The sequence below is a fragment of the Pseudophryne corroboree genome, chromosome 9 (assembly GCF_028390025.1).
Source record: "Pseudophryne corroboree isolate aPseCor3 chromosome 9, aPseCor3.hap2, whole genome shotgun sequence".
In the NCBI taxonomy this organism is placed as follows: Eukaryota; Metazoa; Chordata; class Amphibia; order Anura; family Myobatrachidae; genus Pseudophryne; species Pseudophryne corroboree.
In genome coordinates, this window is record NC_086452.1 from 230,168,934 (window position 1) to 230,190,776 (window position 21,843).

Here is a 21,843-nt window from a genome sequence, read left to right on the forward strand (position 1 = left end):
ACACAGTCAGGGAGGAGACAGCTATTAATATAGTTTCAACAATCAGTGCTGTAACAAACCACAGACACAAATATAATATTGATTATTTCATCATTTCACAAAGCATCTAAAGCAGGGCCGGCTCCAGGCCTACTAGCACCCTGTAAAAGCGCCCGCACCCCCCCCCCCCCCCAACCCTTATGTGCGCACCGAAGGCGCACTCACTCCAGGAAAAGTGGGCGTGGCCTCTGGAAAAGTGGGCGTGGCCTTATAACTTTATATTATTAGACTATAAATAAATATATTTTCACACCCCCTCTATGCACACAATTAGCAGACTTACACATAACAGCCCCAGTAGTGTTCCTTACATACAATGTCTCCAGTATAGTGCCAGCTACACATAATGTCTCCAGTATAGTGTCAGATACACATAATGTGCAGTGCCAGCTACACATGACATGCCCCCCAGCAGTGCCAGCTACACATGACATGCCCCGCAGCAATGCCAGCTACACATGACATGCCCCGCAGCCGTGCCAGCTACACATGACATGCCCCGCAGCCGTGCCAGCTACACATGACATGCCCCCCAGCAGTGCCAGCTACACACAATATGCCCCCCAGCAGTGCCAGCTACACATGATAGTGTTCACTTTTTAGGGTAGGGTGCTGATCACAGGGAGGGCACATTTTTAAGTTAGGAGGGCAAAATGATGTACATACTGTAATGCTTTGGTGCTCATCTACCTACATGCTAAAGCATGGACAGTGCGTGCCGAAGGCGCGCAGAAAAAATTTAGGGGCGTTGCATTCGCATTACACCACACAGTAGTGCAGCTAATACACATTGCACCAGGTAGAACTTCCTATACACTTTGCACCAGGTAGAACTTCCTATACACTTTGCGCCAGGCAGAGCACGTTAGACACTTTGCGCCAGGCACAGCACGTTAGACACTTTGCGCCAGGCACAGCACGTTAGACACTTTGCGCCAGGCAGAGCACATTAGACACTTTGCGCCAGGCAGAGCACTGAGACATATTGCGCCAGGTAGAGCACTGAGACACATTGTGCCAGGTAGAGCACTGAGACACATTGCGCCAGGTAGAGCACTGAGACACATTGCGCCAGGTAGACCACTGAGACACATTGCCTAGCCACAGACGCCTAGCAGGAACACTACATGATATGCTCCCCAGCCGGGCCAGCTGCACATGACATGCCCCCCAGCAGTGCCAGCAACACGTGACATGCCCCCCAGCAGTGCCAGCAAAACATGACATGCCCCCCAGCAGTGCCAGATACATAAATGGCCACACAGTGCCAGATACATAAATGCCCCCACAGTGCCAGATATGCCCCCCACAGTGCCAGATACATAAATGCCCCCACAGTGCCAGATATGCCCCCACAGTGCCAGATAAATAAATGCCCCCACAGTGCCAGATAAATAAATGCCCCCACAGTGCAGATATGCCTCCACAGTGCCAGATACATAAATGCCCCCAGTGCCAGATAAATGCCCCCACAGTGCCAGATAAATAAATGCCCCCACAGTGCAAGATACATAAATGCCCCCACAGTGCCAGATATGCCACCACAGTGCCAGATACATAAATGCCCCCATAGTGCCAGATATGCCCCTACAGTGCCAGATACATAAATGCCCCCAGTGCCAGATATGCCCACACAGTGCAGATATGCCCCCACAGTGCCAGATACATAAATGCCCCCACAGTGCCAGAAATGCCCTCACAGTGCCAGATACATAAATGCCCCCACAGTGCCAGATACATAAATGCCCCCATAGTGCCAGATATATAAATGCCCCCACAGTGCCAGATAAATAAATGCCCTCACAGTGCCAGATAAATAAATGCCCCCACAGTGCCAGATAAATAAATGCCCCCACAGTGCCAGATACATAAATGCCCCCACAGTGCCAGATAATAAATGCCCCAGTGCCAGATACATAAATGCCCCCACAGTGCCAGATAATAAATGCCCCCACAGTGCCAGATTAATAAATGCCCCCACAGTGCCAGATACATAAATGCCCCCACAGTGCAGATATGCCCCCACAGTACCAGATACTTAAATGCCCCCACAGTGCCAGATACATAAATGCCCCCACAGTGCAGATATGCCCCCACAGTGCCAGATACATAAATGCCCCCACAGTGCCAGATAAATAAATGCCCCCACAGTGCCAGATAAATAAATGCCCCCACAGTGCCAGATACATAAATGCCCCCACAGTGCAGATATGCCCCCACAGTGCCAGATACAAAAATGCCCCCACAGTGCAGATATGACCCCACATTGCCATGCCCCCACAGTGCAGATATGACCTACAGTGCAGATATGACCCCACATTGCCATGCCCCCACAGTGCAGATATGACCCACAGTGCAGATATGACCCCACATAGTGCCATCCATAAATGCCCCCAATACCTGCGGCGCTGGGAGGGGGAGGAGTGCTGCTGTCTGAGGGCGCGGGCGGACTCCAAAACCGTGGGTTGTGTGTGCTATGCGCACTGCGTGGCGCCGGCGTCTGACATCAGACACCGACGCCGCACAGCGCGCACTGGCACACAACAGTTTAAGGCCGGGTAGCGCTGCACAGGGCCGGCTCCAGGTATGAATATGGCGGCACCAGCGCGCGGCGCCCATTAAGGGTGGTGCCACACGCGGCCGTTCTATTCGAACATGCCTGGAGCCGGCCCTGATCTAAAGGGAGATATTATTAAAGTGGTGACTTTCAGGTAGAATTAATGTACTGTTGTAAAATCTGTCTTTACTGTTCAGGTTGTACTTTTAATATTATATGTCCTTACTTTCAGTGCCATGTGTAGTTCAGAATGTTATCTCCACAGTAATATGCCAGGAGAATACACTCCATGTATCTTGGAATGTCAGCTCTGGAGCAACTGCCTATTTGGCTACAACTGTAGGAAGCCAGGGAGATGTGGTTACAGCAGACACAGCAGAGCCTAACTGCCTGTTATCCCCACTGCAGTGTGGGGAGGTTTACAGCCTGACAGTTTTGGCTATGAATGGTGAATGTAACAGTTCAGAGAGTGCCACAGTGGAAGTCATATCTGGTGAGTACTCAGCTACCAAGGAACGTCTGTGTTATGTATCAGAGTTATGACTTTATGTAACGAGAGAAAGACCTTTACATTAGTATGGGAACACATATATGCTTTTGGAACATAATAATCCATAAATCATGTAACTGTTATAACATGAAGATGATCCTAGGAACCTAAGCTCACAGCCATCTATATTACTCGCCTGTAGTGCTCTTCATATGGCACTTTGATTTGTAGTACAGGTTGAGTATCCCATATCCATATATTCCGAAATACGGAATATTCCGAAATACGGACTTTTTTGAGTGAGAGTGAGATAGTGAAATCTTTGTTTTTTGATGGCTCAGTGTACACAAACTTTGTTTAATACACAAAGTTATTAATAATATTGTATTAAATGACCTTCAGGCTGTGTATACAAGGTGTATATGAAACATAATTGAATTGTGTGAATGTAGACACACTGTTTAATGCACAAAGTTATAAAAAATATTGGCAAAAATTACCTTCAGGCTGTGTGTATAAGGTGTATATAAAACATAAATGCATTGTGTGCTTAGATTTAGGTCCCATTACCATGATATCTCATTATGGTATCTAATTATTCCAAAATACGGAAAAATCCGTTATCCAAAATACCTCCGGTCCCAAGCGTTTTGGATAAGGGATACTCAACCTGTATAACATTCCATCTGACATGTAGAGTTAATTAGTCCCTTGTCTAATAAATCATACAACCTAAGCTTACAGCCATCTATATTACTCTAATAAATAATTGAAGGTTTTGGTGGAATCTGAAGTGGTAGGGGATTTCACTGCACATGAGACATTTTGTAGACAGAAGAGAACGGTGGTTGTCAGAGATGAGGAGAGGCACAGATCAGCAGTTGATCTGAGAGAGAGAGAGAGAGAGAGAGAGAGAGAGTTACAGAGGGAGATTTTGAGAAGATATTTGGTATGTGGTATTAATGAGGTCTTACGACCAAGTACGCGTAACTATGGTTTGATTGGACATGTTCACTGGCGTGTGTTTTACTCAGAGCAGAATATAAATAAATATGTAGATCGTGGGTTTACAGGGGATATGTCTGGTGGGGGTGTGGATCATTGACTGTAATTACGTTGACAGTCAATAAGTCGACCCCATATAGTCGACATGCATGTGGTTGACAGGGTCAATAAGTTGACATGTAACAAGTAGATACAACATAAGAAAAAGAGAGCAGGTGCACCATACAACCATAAGAATTATAATACATTTCTTTATACATATCTGAGGTTCTTGGCATATATTGGCCAACATATGAGCCTGGCCACCAATCATAACAGTGACCTCAATCGGATATATCCCTAGCATTATAGGGGTTCACCTCTGGGGCGCAGGGCACCTCCAAAACACCACAACCAGACCACCCCGTAAAAAATCAGTGTTAGGCAAGTGAAAGTAGCTGCTGTGTACTGAAAAGGAGGACAGCAGTAAAGTGTCAGTGTTAAAAAGTGAGATTAGCTGATTGGTGTTACAGGTGTAAAAGTTGTGTGGAAAATGATACATAAATCAAAAACAAACATAGGGTGATGTAGTTATAAGAAATAAATGTGAGATGGTGATGCACCAAAGTGGCCTAGCCAGAGCAATGTAAGGAGCCCCGTGCCCCAAAAGGTCACTCCTCACTGACTTGCTATATAATGATTAGGATCTTACCTGTAGCTTCTGTTCAGTCAGCAAATGTTAGGTACCTATTTCAAAGTCTCTGAGGCGGTGGGTTGGGTGCCAATCAAGATGAAGTTGTCTCAAGCCTTCAGGTGTGTGTACACACACAGAATAATTAACATATTGGGGGAGGGAGCCTGGACTGCACACCCTAGCTACTTAAAATGGGATGTGATACCTTGCTAGGTCTCAGTACTCCAACATAAGAACAAGACAGCAGGTGCACCATACAACAATTAGAATTATAATAAATTTCATTATGCATATTTGAGGTTCTTGGCATATATTGGCTAACATATGAGCCTGCCCACCAATCGTCACTGTGACCTCTATCAGACAGGTCCTGAACATTATAGGGGTTCACCTCTGTGGCACAGGACACCCCCTCCCCCAATATATGGGTTCTAATTACCATTTTAAACCACATGTGACCCCAATTCATGTACTGCCTCACTTGCTACACTTTGGACAAGGTGCCTCGCTCCGCTACCCTTGGTACAGGTAACTTTTCCCAGTTGTAGTCCATGGGATGGGAAATGATGAAAAACTTTAAAAAAAAAAACAACAACTTGTGTTGACCATATGTGTGTTGACCATTATCATGTCAACCATTTGTACCTGTCGACCATAAGCACTGTCTTTCTTTCTAAAATGTCTTTCTTTTGATCCTGTTGACCTTTTGTACCTGTCGACCTTATGCATGTCGACCATTTGGGGCCGTTCTATTTACTGTCAACCTTTCATCTGGATCCCATCTGGAGGAACTGCTTACTTAAAGTGATTACTGCCATATAAGAGCTTAGTAGACTATAGTGCATGAGAAGGCGTTTTTGGTTGATTAATAAATATGTGCTTGCTTGGAGCCGAATCTGGTGCAAGCACTTGATGATGATAATGATGATGACTGGCCCATGTGCTACATACACAGATGAAGGCACATCTTGAGATGCTTACAGCTCTGCACTGGATGAACAGATTCAGTGGAATGCTGGGAGCAGAATTCTGATTAGAGAGTTGGAAATGGGCTGAGAGGATAGAAGGTGAAATAAGCAGTTGTAACCAAGACACTCAATTAGTTTGGAGGCCAGGGAGAGAAGAGAAAGAGGGCAGTAGGTCTAGTGAATGGTTGTACAGAGGGAACTAGTGAAAGCACATTACTTTATGCAGAGTGGACATTAAGTGTGGGGGTAAAGCAGAGCACCTAAAGAAATACCACACAAGGAAAAGGAGCACATATACACAAACTATACACTTATAAGGTCCTATTTCTCTTACGTCCTAGAGGATGCTGGGGTCCACATTAGTACCATGGGATATAGACTGGTCTACCAGGAGCCATTGGCACTTTAAGAATTTGAGAGTGTGGGCTGGCTCCTACTTCTATGCCCCTCCTACCAGACTCAGTTTAGAAAATGTGCCCGGAGGAGCCGGTCACAGCTAGGGGAGCTCCATAGGAGTTTCTTTAGTTTTTATTTTTATTTTAAAAGAATTTAGGCATAGGGAGGCTGCTGGCAACAGCCTCCCTGCTTTGTGAGACTAAGGGGAGGACTAGTGTGCGCCCTAAGGGGTCTGAGCCACTATCTTCGCTGACAGGACACTGAGCTCCTGAGGGGACAGATCGATCGCCGCCACAGGGGATCGCTCACCCCAGCAGCATGCCGCCAACCCCCTTACAGAGCCGGAAGACTTCAGTGGCGAGTGAGTCACCGGCCCCCTGGCAAGCGGGGAGCCGGTGTGAAGATGGCGGCAACAGGGTAGGGAGCGTAGTACTGACTGCGCTCCAGGGCTCAGCGGTACATGGTGTGGCGCTGTGAGGGGCGCCCTGAGCCTGCGCCTACACCCTAAACTGGTCACAAAGCCTGTCGGGGACCCCGGATCACCGCCAGCAATATACCTCAGGCCAGTATAATTTCAAACAAGAGCGGGAGCCAGCGCCAGAAAAGGGGGCGGAGCTACTCAGAGCGGACTCAGCAGCGTTCAGCGCCATTTTTCCTGCATGCAGAGCCGCTAACAGGGGAGAGCTGTCCCTCCACTTCAACTCCAACTACAGTGCGGCAAAAAAGTATCTGGACAGCCACCGATTGTGCAAGCTGACCCGCTTAAAAAGATGAGAGAGGTCTGTAATTTCCATCATAGGTACACTTCAACTGTGAGAGACAGAATCTGGGGGGAAAAAACTAGGAAATCACATTGTATGATTTTTAAACAATTTATTTGTTTATTCTTGCGGAAAATAAATATTTGGACAATCAAAAAGTTTAACTCAATGCTTTGTAATATAACCTCGGTTGGCAATTACAGAGGTCAAACGTTTCCTGTAGTTCTTGACCAGGTTTGCACACACTGTAGCAGGTATTTTGGCCCACTCTTCCATGCAGATCTTCTCTAGATCTGTCATGTTTTGGGGTTGTCACCGGGCAACACGCACTTTCAACTCCCTCCACAGATTTTCTATTGGGTTGAGGTCTGGAGACTGGCTAGGCCACTCCAGGACCTTGAAATGCTTCTTACAGAGCCACTCCTTAGTTGCCCGGGCGGTGTGTTTGGGGTCATTGTCATGCTGGAAGACCCAGCCATGTTCCATCTTCAATGCTCTTACTGAGGGAAGGAGGTTTTTGCCCAAAATCTCACGATACATGGCCCCATTCATCCTTTCCTTAATACGGATCAGTCGTCCTCTCCCCTTTGCAGAAAAGAAGCACCAAAGCATGATGTTTCCCCCACCATGCTTCACAGTGGGTATGGTGTTCTTGGGTTGCCATTCATCATTCTTCTCCCTCCAAACACGGCGAGCGGAGTTTATACCAAAAAGTTTGATTTTGCTCTCATCTGACCACATTACATTCTCCCAATCCACCTCTAGATCATCCAGATGGTCACTGGCAAACTTTAGACGGGCCTAAACATGTGCTGGCTTAAGCAGGGGGACCTTTCGTGCGCTGCAGGATTTCAATCCATGACGACGTAGTGTGTTACTAATGGTAACCTTTGTGACTGTGGTCCCAGCTATCTTGAGGTCATTGACCAGGTCCCCCATGTAGTTCTGGGCTGATTCCTCACTGTTCTCAAGATCATTGATACCCCACAAGGTGAGATCTTGTATGGAGCCCCAGGTCGAGGGAGATTGTCAGTGATCTTGTATTTCTTCCATTTCTTCCAGTTGATCTCTTCTCACTAAGCTGCTTGTCTATTGTCTGATGAAGCTAGGTGACCGAGCCTAGGGAAACGTGTTAAGTGCCAAGCTGCTGCCATCACCAGTGTCCTGTGCTTTAAAGGATTTTGATATGGACTTTTCATCTCTGCATATGGAAAATTTCCCCTGAGGGACTGCATCATAAAGCACTGATTGGAGAGACCCAGCTTTCATACAACTGCTACAGCCTGCTTGCTGTTTATTCTCAAGTCTCTGGAAGCCTCCATCACCATGGGTAACACCAGCTGTTTATAAATACCATTTTCCCAGGGAATCATTAACATTTGTCAGTCCGGGATCGTTTTAAGGACACTTACCAGCAGCAATTATTATGACCATTTTTTGAGCTCACTTTATGCCCTTATACATGTTTTTATTGGATTAATCCATTTTTATTTGTTGCATGTGTTGTTTTAGATAATAAATACACTTTTAGATTAATCCACAGTGGTCTATTAATTTTGGAGAAAACAAAGCGCCAGTTTATTTTTTATCTTGTCTATTGTCGAGTAGCTCATCCCAGCCTTGTGCAGCTCTACAAATTTCTCCCTGGTGTCCTTAGACAGCTCTCTGGTCTTAGTAATGTTGGAGAGGTAGCAGTCTGACTGTTTGAGGGTGTGGACAGGTGTCTTTTATACAGATAACCAGTTCAAACAGATGCCATTAATATGGTAACGAGTGGAGGATAGAAGAGCTTCTTAAAGAAGAAGCAACAGGTCTGTGAGAGCAAGAAATCTTGCTGCTTGGTAGGTTTCCAAATATTTCTTTTACACAAGAATATACAAGTAAATTGTTAAAAAATCATACAATGTGATTTCCTGGTTTTTTTTTCAGATTCTGTCTCTCACAGTTGAAGTGTACCTATGATGGAAATTACAGACCTCTTTCATCCTTTTAATTGGGTCAACTTGCACAATCGGTGGCTGTCCAAATACTTTTTTGCCCCACTGTATCTGTACGGTACCAGGGGGTTGTAGAAGGGGGGGGGGGGGGGAGGGGTTGGTGTAATAGACTGTGTAACCTATTAAGGTACACAGTTGGTGCTGGTAAAGGGTGTCCTTTATCTCTGGAAGTGCTGTGTGTGGGTTGGCTCCCAACTCTGTGTCTCCCTTGGCATACTTAGGGGGGAACCTCTGTCTAGGGACTATGTGTCATATGCTGCAGAGGATATGTCCTCTCAGGATGATCCCATTCCTTGTAATCGGGATTGCACTGTTTTAGCACAGATTCCTATAAGAGAACCGGAGTGGTTATCCTCTATTAAAAGTATGATTTCTCAGATTTCTACTAGGGTAGCACAAAATGAAACTGCAACTCAGGTTTTGCAGAACTCTATGGCTGTTTGGTCCAGGTAGGCACCTTCAGGGCCCCCTGGCACTCACTCTCAAAAACGTGCTCTTGCCCAGATTATGCAGGACAACACGGATACTGACTCTGACATGGTAGACGGTGATGGGGACGTGCTGAGGGGGGCGGCATCTCTTGCAAAAGGGGTGCAGTTGATGATTGAAGCCATTAGAGATGTGTTAAATATTGCCGAAGCAATACCGGAGCAGGTTGAGGAGGCTCACTTCACGGATAATAAGAAAGCCTCGCTGACCTTTCTTGTGTCAAAAGAGTTAAATGCTATATTTGAAAAATCTTGGGAAAATCCAGAGAAAAAATTCCAGATCCTAAGAAAGGTTCTGGTTGCATTTACCCTTCCCTGAGGAGGATAGGAAAAAATGGGAAAACCCACCCATAGTTGACGCATCTGTGTCCAGACTGTCAAAGAAGGTGGTTTTACCTGTTTCGGGATATGCCGTGTTAAAAGAACCGGCTGTTCGCAAGATTGACACTACGCTCAAATCCATATACACGACTTCGGGGGCGATATTACGGCCTACCATTGCCTGTGCATGGATTTCTAAGGCTATAGTAAAGGGGTGGTCTTCAGTATGCCGACTGTCAGGATCCCGGCACACAGTATACCGGCGCCGGAATCCCGACAGCCAGCATACCGACACTTTTTCTCCCTCTTGGAGGTCCACGACCCTCCCGGAGGGTTAATAGATAGCGTGGCACGAGTAGCGAGCCCGCAAGGGGCTCATTTGCACTCGCCCAGTTGTCGGTATGCCGGCGGTCGGGATTCCGGCGCCGGTATGCTGGCCGCCGGGAGCCCGGCCACCGGCATACCCTACTACACCCATAGTAAAGCGGTCTGGCACGTTACTTGAGGAATTGGATACAATGGATAAAAGTGATGTTGAATTGTTCTTACGTAACATACAGGATACTGTGGGATTTACAGTGGAATCCATGAAAGACCTGGGTTCGATGGCTGCATGGATTTCTTCCATGTCTGTCTCAGCTCGTAGAGGACTCTGGCTGCGCCAATGGTCTGCCAACACGGAATCCAGGAGAGGTGTGGAGAACCTACCCTACACATGTCAGGCTCTTTTTGGGGAAGCGCTAGATGCGTGGATTTCCACGGCAACTTTGGGTAAGTCACCTTTTCTTCCGTAAGCTGTGCCTGCTACGAAGAAACCTTTTTCTTCAGCTACGTCACAGTCCTTTCGGACGCCTAAAACAAGAAGGAACAAGCAGCCCAACACCTTCTTTAGAAGAGGTCGGGCAAATTCCAAAAAAACTGCTATTGCAGGCTCCCCAGACCAGAAGCCTACTTCTGGTACATAAAAATCCTCCGCATGACGGTGGACCGCACGGCCTGGAGCAAGGACCGGTGGGGGTGAGGCTAAAAAGGTTCAGCCAATTTTGGGTGGCGTCCGGCCTGGACCCCTGGGTGCAGGATATTGTGTCCCAGGGGTACAGGCTGGAGTTTCAAGACCTCCCGCCTCACCGATTCCTAAAATCAGGCTTACCAGCTTTGCTGGCAGACAGGGCAATCCTACAGGAAGCCATCCAAAAATTGGTAGGATCACAGGTTATTGTCCCAGTTCCACCTCATATGCAAAACAAGTGTTATTATTCAAACCTTTCCGTGGTACCTACACCGGATGGTTCGGTCAGGCCAATTTTGAATTTGAAATCATTAAACCCCTATCTGAAGGAGTTCAAATATAAAAATGGAATCTTTGAGAGCAGTGATCTCAGATCTGGAGGAGGAGAGTTTGTGGTTTCCCTGGATATCAAGGATGCGTACCTCCACATTCCAATTTGGCAGCCCCATCAGGCTTATCTCTGATTCGCACTGTTAGACAGTCACTTTCAGTTCCAGGCACTGCCATTCGGTCTCTCCACGGCACCGAGGGTGTTCACCAAGGCGATGGCAGAGATGATGGTTCTCCTGCGCAGGCAGGGTGTGAACATAATTCCATACCTGGACGATCTGCTGATAAAGACAGTGTCCAGGGAAAAGTTGTTGCAGTCCATTGCTCTTATGACTTGACTGCTCAGGAATCACGGTTGGATCCTGAACCTTCCAAAATCACATTTGGAGCCGCCAAGGAGATTGTCTTTCCTGGGGATGATTCTCGACATGGAAGTGCAGAGGGTGTTTCTTCCACTGGAGAAAGCGTTGGTGATACAATCCATGGTCCGGGATGTCTTGAAGCCTGCCCGGGTATCGGTTCATCAGGGCATTCGCCTTCTGTGGAAAATGGTTGCCTCCTACGAGGCTCTACAGTATGGAAGATTCCATGCTCGACCCTTCCAGCTGGACCTCCTAGACAAATGGTCGGGATCTCATCTGCACATGCACCAGAGTATACGTCTCTCACAGAGGGCAAGGATTTCGCTCTTCTGGTGGCTGCAAATGCCTCACCTTCTGGAGGGCCGCAGGTTCGGAATTCAGAACTGGATCCTTCTGACCACGGATGCAAGTCTCAGTGGTTGGGGAGCGGTTACCCAGGGGGAAACCTGCCAAGGAAGATGGTCAAATCAGGAAGCCATTCTTCCAATAAACATTCTGGAATTAAGAGCCATGTACAACGGTCTTCTCCAAGCGGCTCATCTTCTACAAGATCGGGCCATTCAAGTACAGTTGGACAATGTAACGACGGTAGCCTACATAAACCGACAGGGAGGTACAAAGAGCAGAGCTGCAATGTCAGAGGTGACAAGAATCCTCCTCTGGGCAGAAAGGCACGCATTGGTGCTGTCAGCGATCTTCCTTCCAGGAGTGGACAACTGGGAAGCAGATTTCCTCAGCAGACACGATCTCCATTCAGGAGAATGGGGCCTCCATCTGGAGGTGTTCGCAGACGTGACCAGTCATTGGGGCGTGCCTCAAATAGACATGATGGCCTCACGTCTCAACAAGAAACTTCGGCGGTACTGTTCCAGGTCAAGTGATCCTCAAGCAGTGGCTGTGGATGCCGTGGTAACTCCGTGGGTGTTCAAGTCAGTGTACGTGTTCCCTCCACTTCCACTCATTCCAAGAATTCTAAATCTCATAAAGAGAACAAGGGTTCAGGCAATTCACATTGCTCTGGACTGGCCAAGGCGAGCTTGGTACGTGGATCTTCTGAACCTACTGCTAGAAGAACCGTGGCCTCTTCCTCTTCGCGAGGACCTTTTGCAATAGGGCCGTTCGCTTATCAGGACTTACCACGGCTTCGTTATCCTGCAATGGTTATATGGTTCAGTATGACTTTGTTCTTAGTTGCGTACTGCCTGGTTACTTGGTTAAGTAATGTTTCAGCTGTTGCTGAGTTTCAAGCTTGTTAGCTTGGTTTGCCTTATATCTGTGAGCTGGTATGAATCTCGCCACTATCTGTGTATTATCCTTCTCTCGAAGATGTCCGTCTCCTCGGGCACAGTTTCTAGACTGAGTCTGGTAGGAGGGGAATAGAGGGAGGAGCCAGCCCACACTCTCAAACTCTTAAAGTGCCAATGGCTCCTGGCGGACCCGTCTATACCCCATGGTACTAATGTGGACCCCAGCCTCCTCTACGGACTACGAGAAAAGGATTTACCGGTAGGTAATTAAAATCCTATTTTTACAATTGACCTCATGACCCTAATAAGTGAGGTAGCACTGTGATTAAAGCTTATGATACCATCTTTAAGTATGCTCAGCTTAAAATACCCTGTAATCTTCTGATATTCCTTCATCGAGGACAAAATATTTGGCATCTACAGTATTGTGTATTTATATGATATCCTGTGGTTGCATTGCTGCATCATTTTTACAACTTATATTTAGTGCAATGTAATTGGTGTAGTCTGCCAGAATTTCCTTCATGTTAATCAACTAACTGTGCATATTCTGTAGATGGCAATCCTTGTGACTTATGTATGCTTTCTGTTTATGGCAATATGATTTTTGTGATAATGCATGTTCTATAACAGGAGCAGAGTGTGTGGTGCACATTGGCTCCTGAGTCACCCGTGCCTCACACAGCTCACCATGGACCATTTTCCCAGATATATACACATGTGTGGAGTAAAGAAACCATTTTGAAAATCGAACCTTCAGGACAAGCGTAGAGGGGGGATAGTGTGGGAGTCCACAGAGACTACACACGTATCCTCTCATCTGAACAAAAATCTGTGTGTGTGTGTGTGTGTGTGTGTGTGTGTGTGTGTGTGTGTGTGTGTGTGTGTGTGTGTGTGTTATATACACTGGTCAAAACAAATAAAGGGAACACTTAAACAACACAATGTAACTCCAAGTCAATCACACTTCTGTGAAATCAAACTGTCCACTTAGGAAGCAACACTGATTGACAATCAATTTCACATGCTGTTGTGCAAATAGAATAGACAACAGGTGGGAATTATAGGCAATTAGGAAGACACCCCCAATAAAGGAGTTGTTCTGCAGGTGGTGACCATAGACCACTTCTCAGCTCCTATGCTTTCTGGCTGATGTTTTGGTCACTTTTGAAAGCTGGCGGTGCTTTCACTCTAGTGGTAGCATGAGACGGAGTCTACAACCCACACAAGTGGCTCAGGTAGTGCAGCTCATCCAGGATGGCACATCAATGCGAGCTGTGGCAAGAAGGTTTGCTGTGTCTGTCAGCGTAGTGTCCAGAGAATGGAGGCGCTACCAGGAGACAGGCCAGTACATCAGGAGACGTGGAGGAGGCTGTAGGAGGGCAACAACCCAGCAGCAGGACCGCTACCTCCGCATTTGTGCAAGGAGGAACAGGAGGAGCACTGCCAGAGCCCAGCAAAATGACCTCCAGCAAGCCACAAATGTGCATGTGTCTACTCAAACGATCAGAAACAGACTCCATGAGGGTGGTATGAGGACCCGACGTCCACAGGTGGGGGTTGTGCTTACAGCCCAACACCATGCAGGACGTTTGGCATTTGCCAGAGAACACCAAGATTGGCAAATTCACCACCGGTGCCCTGTGCTCTTCACAGATGAAAGCAGGTTCTCACTGAGCACATGTGACAGACGTGACAGAGTCTGGAGACGCCAAGGAGAACGTTTTGCTGCCTGCAACATCCTCCAGCATGACCAGTTTGGCAGTGGGTCAGTAATGGTGTGGGGTGGCATTTCTTTGGGGGACCACACAGCCCTCCATGTGCTCGCCAGAGGTAGCCTGACTGCCATTAGGTACCGAGGTGAGACCATATGCTGGTGCGGTTGGCCCTGGGTTCCTCCTAATGCAAGACAATGCTAGAACTCATGTGGCTGGAGTGTGTCAGCAGTTCCTACAAGACGAAGGTATTGATGCTATGGACTGGCCCGCCCGTTCCCCAGACCTGAATCCAATTGAGCACATCTGGGACATCATGTCTCGCTCCATCCACCACAGACTGTCCAGGAGTTGGCGGATGCTTTAGTCCAGGTCTGGGAGGAGATCCCTCAGGAGACCATCCACCACCTCATCAGGAGCATGCCCAGGCATTGTAGGGAGGTCATACAGGCACGTGGAGGCCACACACTACTGAGCCTCATTTTTACTTGTTTTAAGGACATTACATCAAAGTTGGATCAGCCTGTAGTGTGTTTTTCCACTTTAATTTTGAGTGTGACTCCAAATCACGAATGATACCATACTTACCTGTTCCACTGGTCTCAGCCACTTCCCCCGCAGGCTACTGCTCTTCTTTTACCGGTTGGATACTCCTCTGGGTGCATGAGAAATGGCTGAAAACAATCAGGTCACCTTCTCCTTCTAAATAAAACTTCAACATTCATTAGTACATATATAGGTTACAGTCATATTTTTCATATTTTTATTATTTTCTATAGTTTGTATGCTGGCCGTAACTGCTTCCACATCTACATAAGGCGGTGTACTTGCATTCTCTCTTCTTTTTTTTTCCCCTACTTATTTATTGTTGCTACAAGTTCAAACAGTTCTTATATTTCCATTCTTGTCTTATATGACTTTGGTTAAACATACCACCTGCAATACCTTAGGATCAAACTCGCCAACCCCTCTTGCTGTCACAGGTTTAAACAATTTGTATGTCTGACCGTTTGTTTTGGGGATTTTATCAGACATATTCTTATCCTTAAGTTCTGCAATACCTCTGGTTCAAAGCTGCTCACCTTAGGGAATGGTTCCCTATCTTTGTCAGTCATACATTCCCATTCAGACAAAAAGTCTTCAGCGTGTGGACCATATTTCCCACACATAATACTTTTTCCTTTAAACTTCGCTGACCCCCTGGGCCGCGGCTCTTCAACCTGAACCCTGGTCAAATGTCCCTTACTTGAGCAACTGGCTCCCATAATTGTGGGCCTTTTCCCACAAACACCAAAATACTCAATATAAGGCAACGGTGAAAGTTCTCCGAGCGCTTCCACCCACTCTCGCCCACGCTGGCCAGTACAACGATACACTGTTGGTAGCGGATCGCAATGTACCCAACTTAGGGCTCCTATCAGACCTTACAACACCGTAATTTCTTTCGGTGGAAGTTCTGTTTGGAATATTTTCCTGAGAGAGGCAGCAAAAATTCCTTTTCGGTATCTTTCAACTGGAATTGTTTGTAGGGTGAAAAACATAGAAATTAGATAACTATCCTTCACCCTTTCCAGTGAAGCCCACCAGGGAGATTTCCCGACGTTATCAAAGAAAAACCTCTTTTGTCTATGCAATCACGTCTGCGTATGCTCTCCCACAGCGCATATGACACAATGGTATCACGTTGTGCTGTGCAGAACACATGGACATGCGATGCAATAGCACAGCCTATAGATACTAGTTATCTATATGCCCTACAATTGCTGTAGACCACTTTAGCCTAGACCACTCCAGACCACTTTAGACCACTTCAGTTGTATGGGATCACTTCAGACCACATCAGTTCCTAATAACGCAGGGTAGCGAACCCTATGCCACCGGGCCTCTACAAACCCAGTGTTACAACTTCAGACCACTTCAGATCACTTCAGTTCTTGGGTTCAGTATCCACTCACTCCTGCGTTCGCTCACGCAAATACAATTTGTTTTTCTGTACAGAAAATTTGGATTCATTCAAATAGGCAGCTTTACCCCAGAGGCAATACAGTTTTTTAAACTAAATTTAGAGTAACCTGCTTTTGAAATCTGATAGTTATGTGCTATTGTATTACATGTCTACTATCCCACCTTTGAACTAAACGACACTATTGTATAATTTGTACTCAGCGCCCGCATTCTTACGCACTTTGCACAAACACGCGACCGTGCGTGTATCTTACGCTGCGTGCGCAGTCCTTTACTTTGCCCGAGACACGTGTACAAAACCCTGCGTCTGCAATAAAACAAATCACACAGCTTCTATAAATGTGAGCAATAAAAACTACTATTGCCCACTAAACACAACACACACTTGTTCTGTATAAACCTTTACAACTAGGCCAGACTGTGTTTGTGCTTTACGCTTACTTCCTTAAATATTTATTTTAGTTTTAACTATATAGCAACAAATGTATCCTATTTCACACAGATCTATAATGACTCTAGCAATAATCAATAATTTAAATGATATGATTCAGATTGGATAGCCATCTTGCAGAACATACATTGATATAAACACACACATAATTATAATATTATCTATATGTACCATTCACTGGTCTCCTGAGACTCATTTACCCATTCAGTGCTTCTAATTTGCATATCAACAGAGGTTCATATGCCTGTTCAAGAGGGTAGTGGGACAGGTTAATTCACATTTCAATGGCTATCCTAAACTAGCAAGCAGATTTTAAGTAGATCCTAGAGGTAAAAGAAAAATAAAACTTTTTTTTTTGTGTGTAATTCTTACATCAAGTATTCATCTCACTATTAACCTTCACTAGGCCCCATTGAAACTATTTGTAATTGACTATGGCATGGGTTAAATAAATGCATTGGTAACTCATAAATGGTGTTTCATGTGACCAAGGAAAGCTGATTATTCTGATCAGTGAAAATCAGCCATTTAGAAAAATGACCTTCCCAAAATGGCCGCTGCTCCTCCCCCTTCCACATCCATTAGGGTTACACAAAATGGTGGACAGGCCATGTGGTTAGTCCAAAATGGAGGACAGACCATGCGGCTTACTTTGTCACAAAGAAATCACACATCATTCAAGCATCAGAAGTTATTTTAGGCCTGAGTTAAAAATAAAAACTATATCAAGGCTATGCAGCAACTTTTAAATGTACTTTTAACCCTACTTAACAGATAAGCAATCCAATCTGAATCAAATACAATATGACTTATTTGAACCTTGTTTTGCAACAATAAAAATATATTTTAGCATCTTAAATATTATGAGAAACGCATTGTCCGTTGAATTTCATATCATTGGCTTACTGATAACACAAAAATACATTAACGTGAATGTTATTTTCATCAGCTTCTCAATGCGTCCATTGGAGCCGGTCAATTACAGCCACATTTGTAATGTACAGTGCATCATTAAGACCCTGATATCCCGTAAGAGCCCTCATCTAAGAATGCCAAATTGATTTCTCACAAATATTTAAAATGCCCGCTCTAATATATATTGTAAATGCCTGCACCTCTTATTACCATATACGATAAAAGTGCGCTGTACATCGCAAAACACTGTATCCCGTAAGAGAAAACAATACACCCACACATTATCTGAGTTCCAAAGCTCATTGAAGTATATATTTGCTATTAAAAAGGAATATGGATTCAATATATATTACAAAGTACAGTATACCTATAGTTACATGGTTACACTCACACAGTAAGCAGTTAAAACATACAATTACATACAATTTCAGTTACATGCCAGCGATACAATTACCATATCTTTCTCATATAAATTTGTCCCTCCATATGACTCTCTCTCTCTCTCTCTCTCTCTCTCTGTAAAATCATGCAAGACCTCCATCTTCCTCTGAGACCAAAAAGCAAGTAACCCTGAGACCAAAAAAACAGGAACTACCTTCCTGTGTGACCAGCAAAATGTGTTAACTAGTTTCTGGGGGAGGGGTTCATGATGAGTCACTATTCTCTTTGTATATGCTGATCAGGTTCAGCCTTGAAGACTGCCAAAGGGATGGCCTGAGTTCCCTGTCCACTGTAACATTTATTGTTCTAACAAAGTGATTTTAGCTTTTATACATGTAATCATAACTATTCGCTGCAATGTCCCACAACTTCATAACAAGTATCAAATTAATCTACACATTAAGCTGGTTGTTTTGATAGTAAATATGACAGGTCTATCTTGCTTCGTTCAAACAATACACATTCATGACATTAATTCATTAGATAATTTTAAATCATCATGATGTCTGGCGCTTGATATTATTATAATTATGTACTGTATGAAATAAGTGTCAAATCCATCTCTGTGGCATGTCCGTGTAAATGCATGTGTTACCATATATGGCTGTGCTCGCTGCGCGTATTTGCAAGTATAGCGACTTAAATGTGTGTAGTTTGTATGTTCTCTTTATGTAATATTTTTGACTTCGACAGGGCGGAACGGCGGCGTTTGGCCGCCATTTCGTGGGTTTGGTCTGGCCAACGCAGGTGTGGCCAGACCGAAAGGGGGGCAGGCCGCAGCGGCTGCATGATGTCACACGCAGCCGCTGCGGGCCAGGTAGCGATGAGTAGCTCCTGGCCAGCACGCTAAAGCTGCGCTGGCCGGGAGCTACTCTTGAAGTGCAAAGGCATTGCCGCTGTGCGATGCCTTTGCACTTCTGCAGGGGGGGGGGGGGCAGCACTGACATGCGGGGCTGGCTAGTCCTGTGCTGGGTGTTCCCGCGCATGTCAGGGAAGAAATTTAGCAAAGCTACGATCAACTCGGAATGACCCCCATTGTCTATTGGTTCAAAGTGCACCGTATATCCCAAATGGCTGCCACGCTGTATAGAGTACAATGTGATTCGGTTCCTATTAAAATATATCATCAACACCTACATGTATGAATTGATACAGATTGCCTGATGCCCGGGCAGTGGAGCGTACTAGTTTTTTAAGATGTAACCAAATTCCTGGTGTGCTATTATGGATGTAAGCTTTTATAAGCTATATGTGCAATATACGGATGGTTGGTGGTTTCTATGGGAAAAACTATGAGAGCAATCTGGGTGGGCTTGGTAGCGGTGAGTATTCCTGCTGCGGCCGCGGCATGCCTGTCACTGGGTGGGGGATCAGAGTGGTGAGTTTTGGCTGAGCTGGTAGAGATCATGATGGCTGGACGGGGAGTTAGGACAGGGGGAACATACCACACTGCTGGCTGTTCGAGTCCTTCTGCCATGTCTGATGCGTGACAATGCTGCTGCTTGCCTGTCGTGGATGCTGGGACCAAGGCAGTCAGCTGTCTGTCCGGAGTCCTGTCCGCCTTCCGGAGTGGGTGGGCAGCCACTGGAGGGGGGGATCCTGCCGTGCTGACCGATCAGCAGTGATCAGCAGCACAGCAATCAGTGGGGGAGAGTGCAGGGAGGCAGAGGGACCTTCCGGTCCCTCTGACAGCAGCAGCGGAGGGAAGTTTCTCTTCCCTGCCGCTGCTAACACTCTCTATCTGACTGGTCGCATCCTGTGTGACCAGGTCAGATAACACACTTGCAGGCATGGTTGCATCTGATGAGACCATGCCAGGCAAGTGGTTAAATTGTGTTGGTCACAGGTACCGCAGGTAGACTGGGTATATGGCACTCAGCGCCTTAACCAGCAGCTAAAACTTCCCCCTCAGGCAAATCCGTGGCACCAGTACTGGAGGGTGCAGAAGCTTCCGCGGATTTCCCACCCTGTGTAGCAGACATTATAGGGAATGTACCCGTAGGGCGTAACGGTACAATATAGCCAAACACAATATCTGCAAAAACCCCCTATGTTATGTGACAGTGAGCACAGGACACAAAACAGAGGATTTAAGCGATATGAGGTGACTGAAACACAGTAAAAATACCAAATTGTATATTCTGTGTAACACATACATACACACATATATATATATACATATTTCTATACATACATACATACATACATACTGTACATACATATATATGAGACCCATACGCACCTAGCTCCTCAGGGTCAGAATATAGTGATAGCAATATGTGATATAGGAGAATGGAATCCCACACAACAGCTACAGGCACACTCAGTCACATGTACAATGCAGAAGTTATTACATATAAACAATAAAACTGCATTGGACTAGTAAATTACATATAACTAGGGCCCTCATTCCGAGTCGTTCGCTCGGTATGTTTCATCGCATCGCAGTGAAATTCCGCTTAGTACGCATGCGCAATATTCGCACTGCGACTGCGCCAAGTAATTTTACAATGGAGATAATAAGAATTTACTTACCGATAATTCTATTTCTCGTAGTCCGTAGTGGATGCTGGGGACTCCGTCAGGACCATGGGGAATAGCGGCTCCGCAGGAGACAGGGCACAAAAGCAAGCTTTTAGGATCACATGGTGTGTACTGGCTCCTCCCCCTATGACCCTCCTCCAAGCCTCAGTTAGGTACTGTGCCCGGACGAGCGTACACAATAAGGAAGGATCTTGAATCCCGGGTAAGACTCATACCAGCCACACCAATCACACCGTACAACTTGTGATCTGAACCCAGTTAACAGTATGATAACAAAGAAGTAGCCTCTTAAAAAAGATGGCTCACAACAATAATAACCCGATTTTTGTAACAATAACTATGTACAAGTAATGCAGACAATCCGCACTTGGGATGGGCGCCCAGCATCCACTACGGACTACGAGAAATAGAATTATCGGTAAGTAAATTCTTATTTTCTCTAACGTCCTAGTGGATGCTGGGGACTCCGTCAGGACCATGGGGATTATACCAAAGCTCCCAAACGGGCGGGAGAGTGCGGATGACTCTGCAGCACCGAATGAGAGAACTCCAAGTCCTCTTTAGCCAGAGTATCAAATTTGTAAAATTTTACAAACGTGTTCTCCCCTGACCACGTAGCTGCTCGGCAAAGTTGTAATGCCGAGACCCCTCGGGCAGCCGCCCAAGATGAGCCCACCTTCCTTGTGGAGTGGGCTTTTACAGTTTTAGGCTGTGGCAGGCCTGCCACAGAATGTGCAAGTTGAATTGTGCTACAGATCCAACGAGCAATCGTCTGCTTAGACGCAGGAGCACCCATCTTGTTGGGTGCATACAAGATAAACAACGAGTCAGATTTTCTGACTCCAGCTGTCCTTGAAATATATATTTTCAATGCTCTGACAACGTCCAGTAACTTGGAGTCCTCCAAGTCGCTAGTAGCCGCAGGCACCACAATAGGCTGGTTCAAGTGAAAAGCCGAAACCACCTTAGGGAGAAAATGAGGACGTGTCCGCAGTTCTGCCCTGTCCGAATGGAAAATCAGATATGGGCTTTTGTACGATAAAGCCGCCAACTCTGAAACTCTCCTGGCTGAAGCCAGGGCCAATAGCATGGTTACTTTCCATGTAAGATACTTCAAATCTACCGATTTGAGAGGCTCAAACCAATGAGATTTGAGAAATTCCAAAACT

General features: G+C 45.9%; 1 protein-coding gene across 4 annotated transcripts in view; it reads left to right on the top strand.

The window, feature by feature from the left end:
* The window catches only part of LOC134957920 (uncharacterized), a 151,155-nt gene that overhangs the window by 54,318 nt on the left and 74,994 nt on the right, over positions 1-21,843 (top strand). For all 4 annotated transcript variants that reach the window (XM_063940161.1, XM_063940163.1, XM_063940162.1 and 1 more), the window contains one exon: positions 2,829-3,089. In XM_063940161.1, coding sequence (XP_063796231.1) covers positions 2,829-3,089 — 261 coding nt within the window. The remainder of the gene's footprint in view (positions 1-2,828; positions 3,090-21,843) is intronic.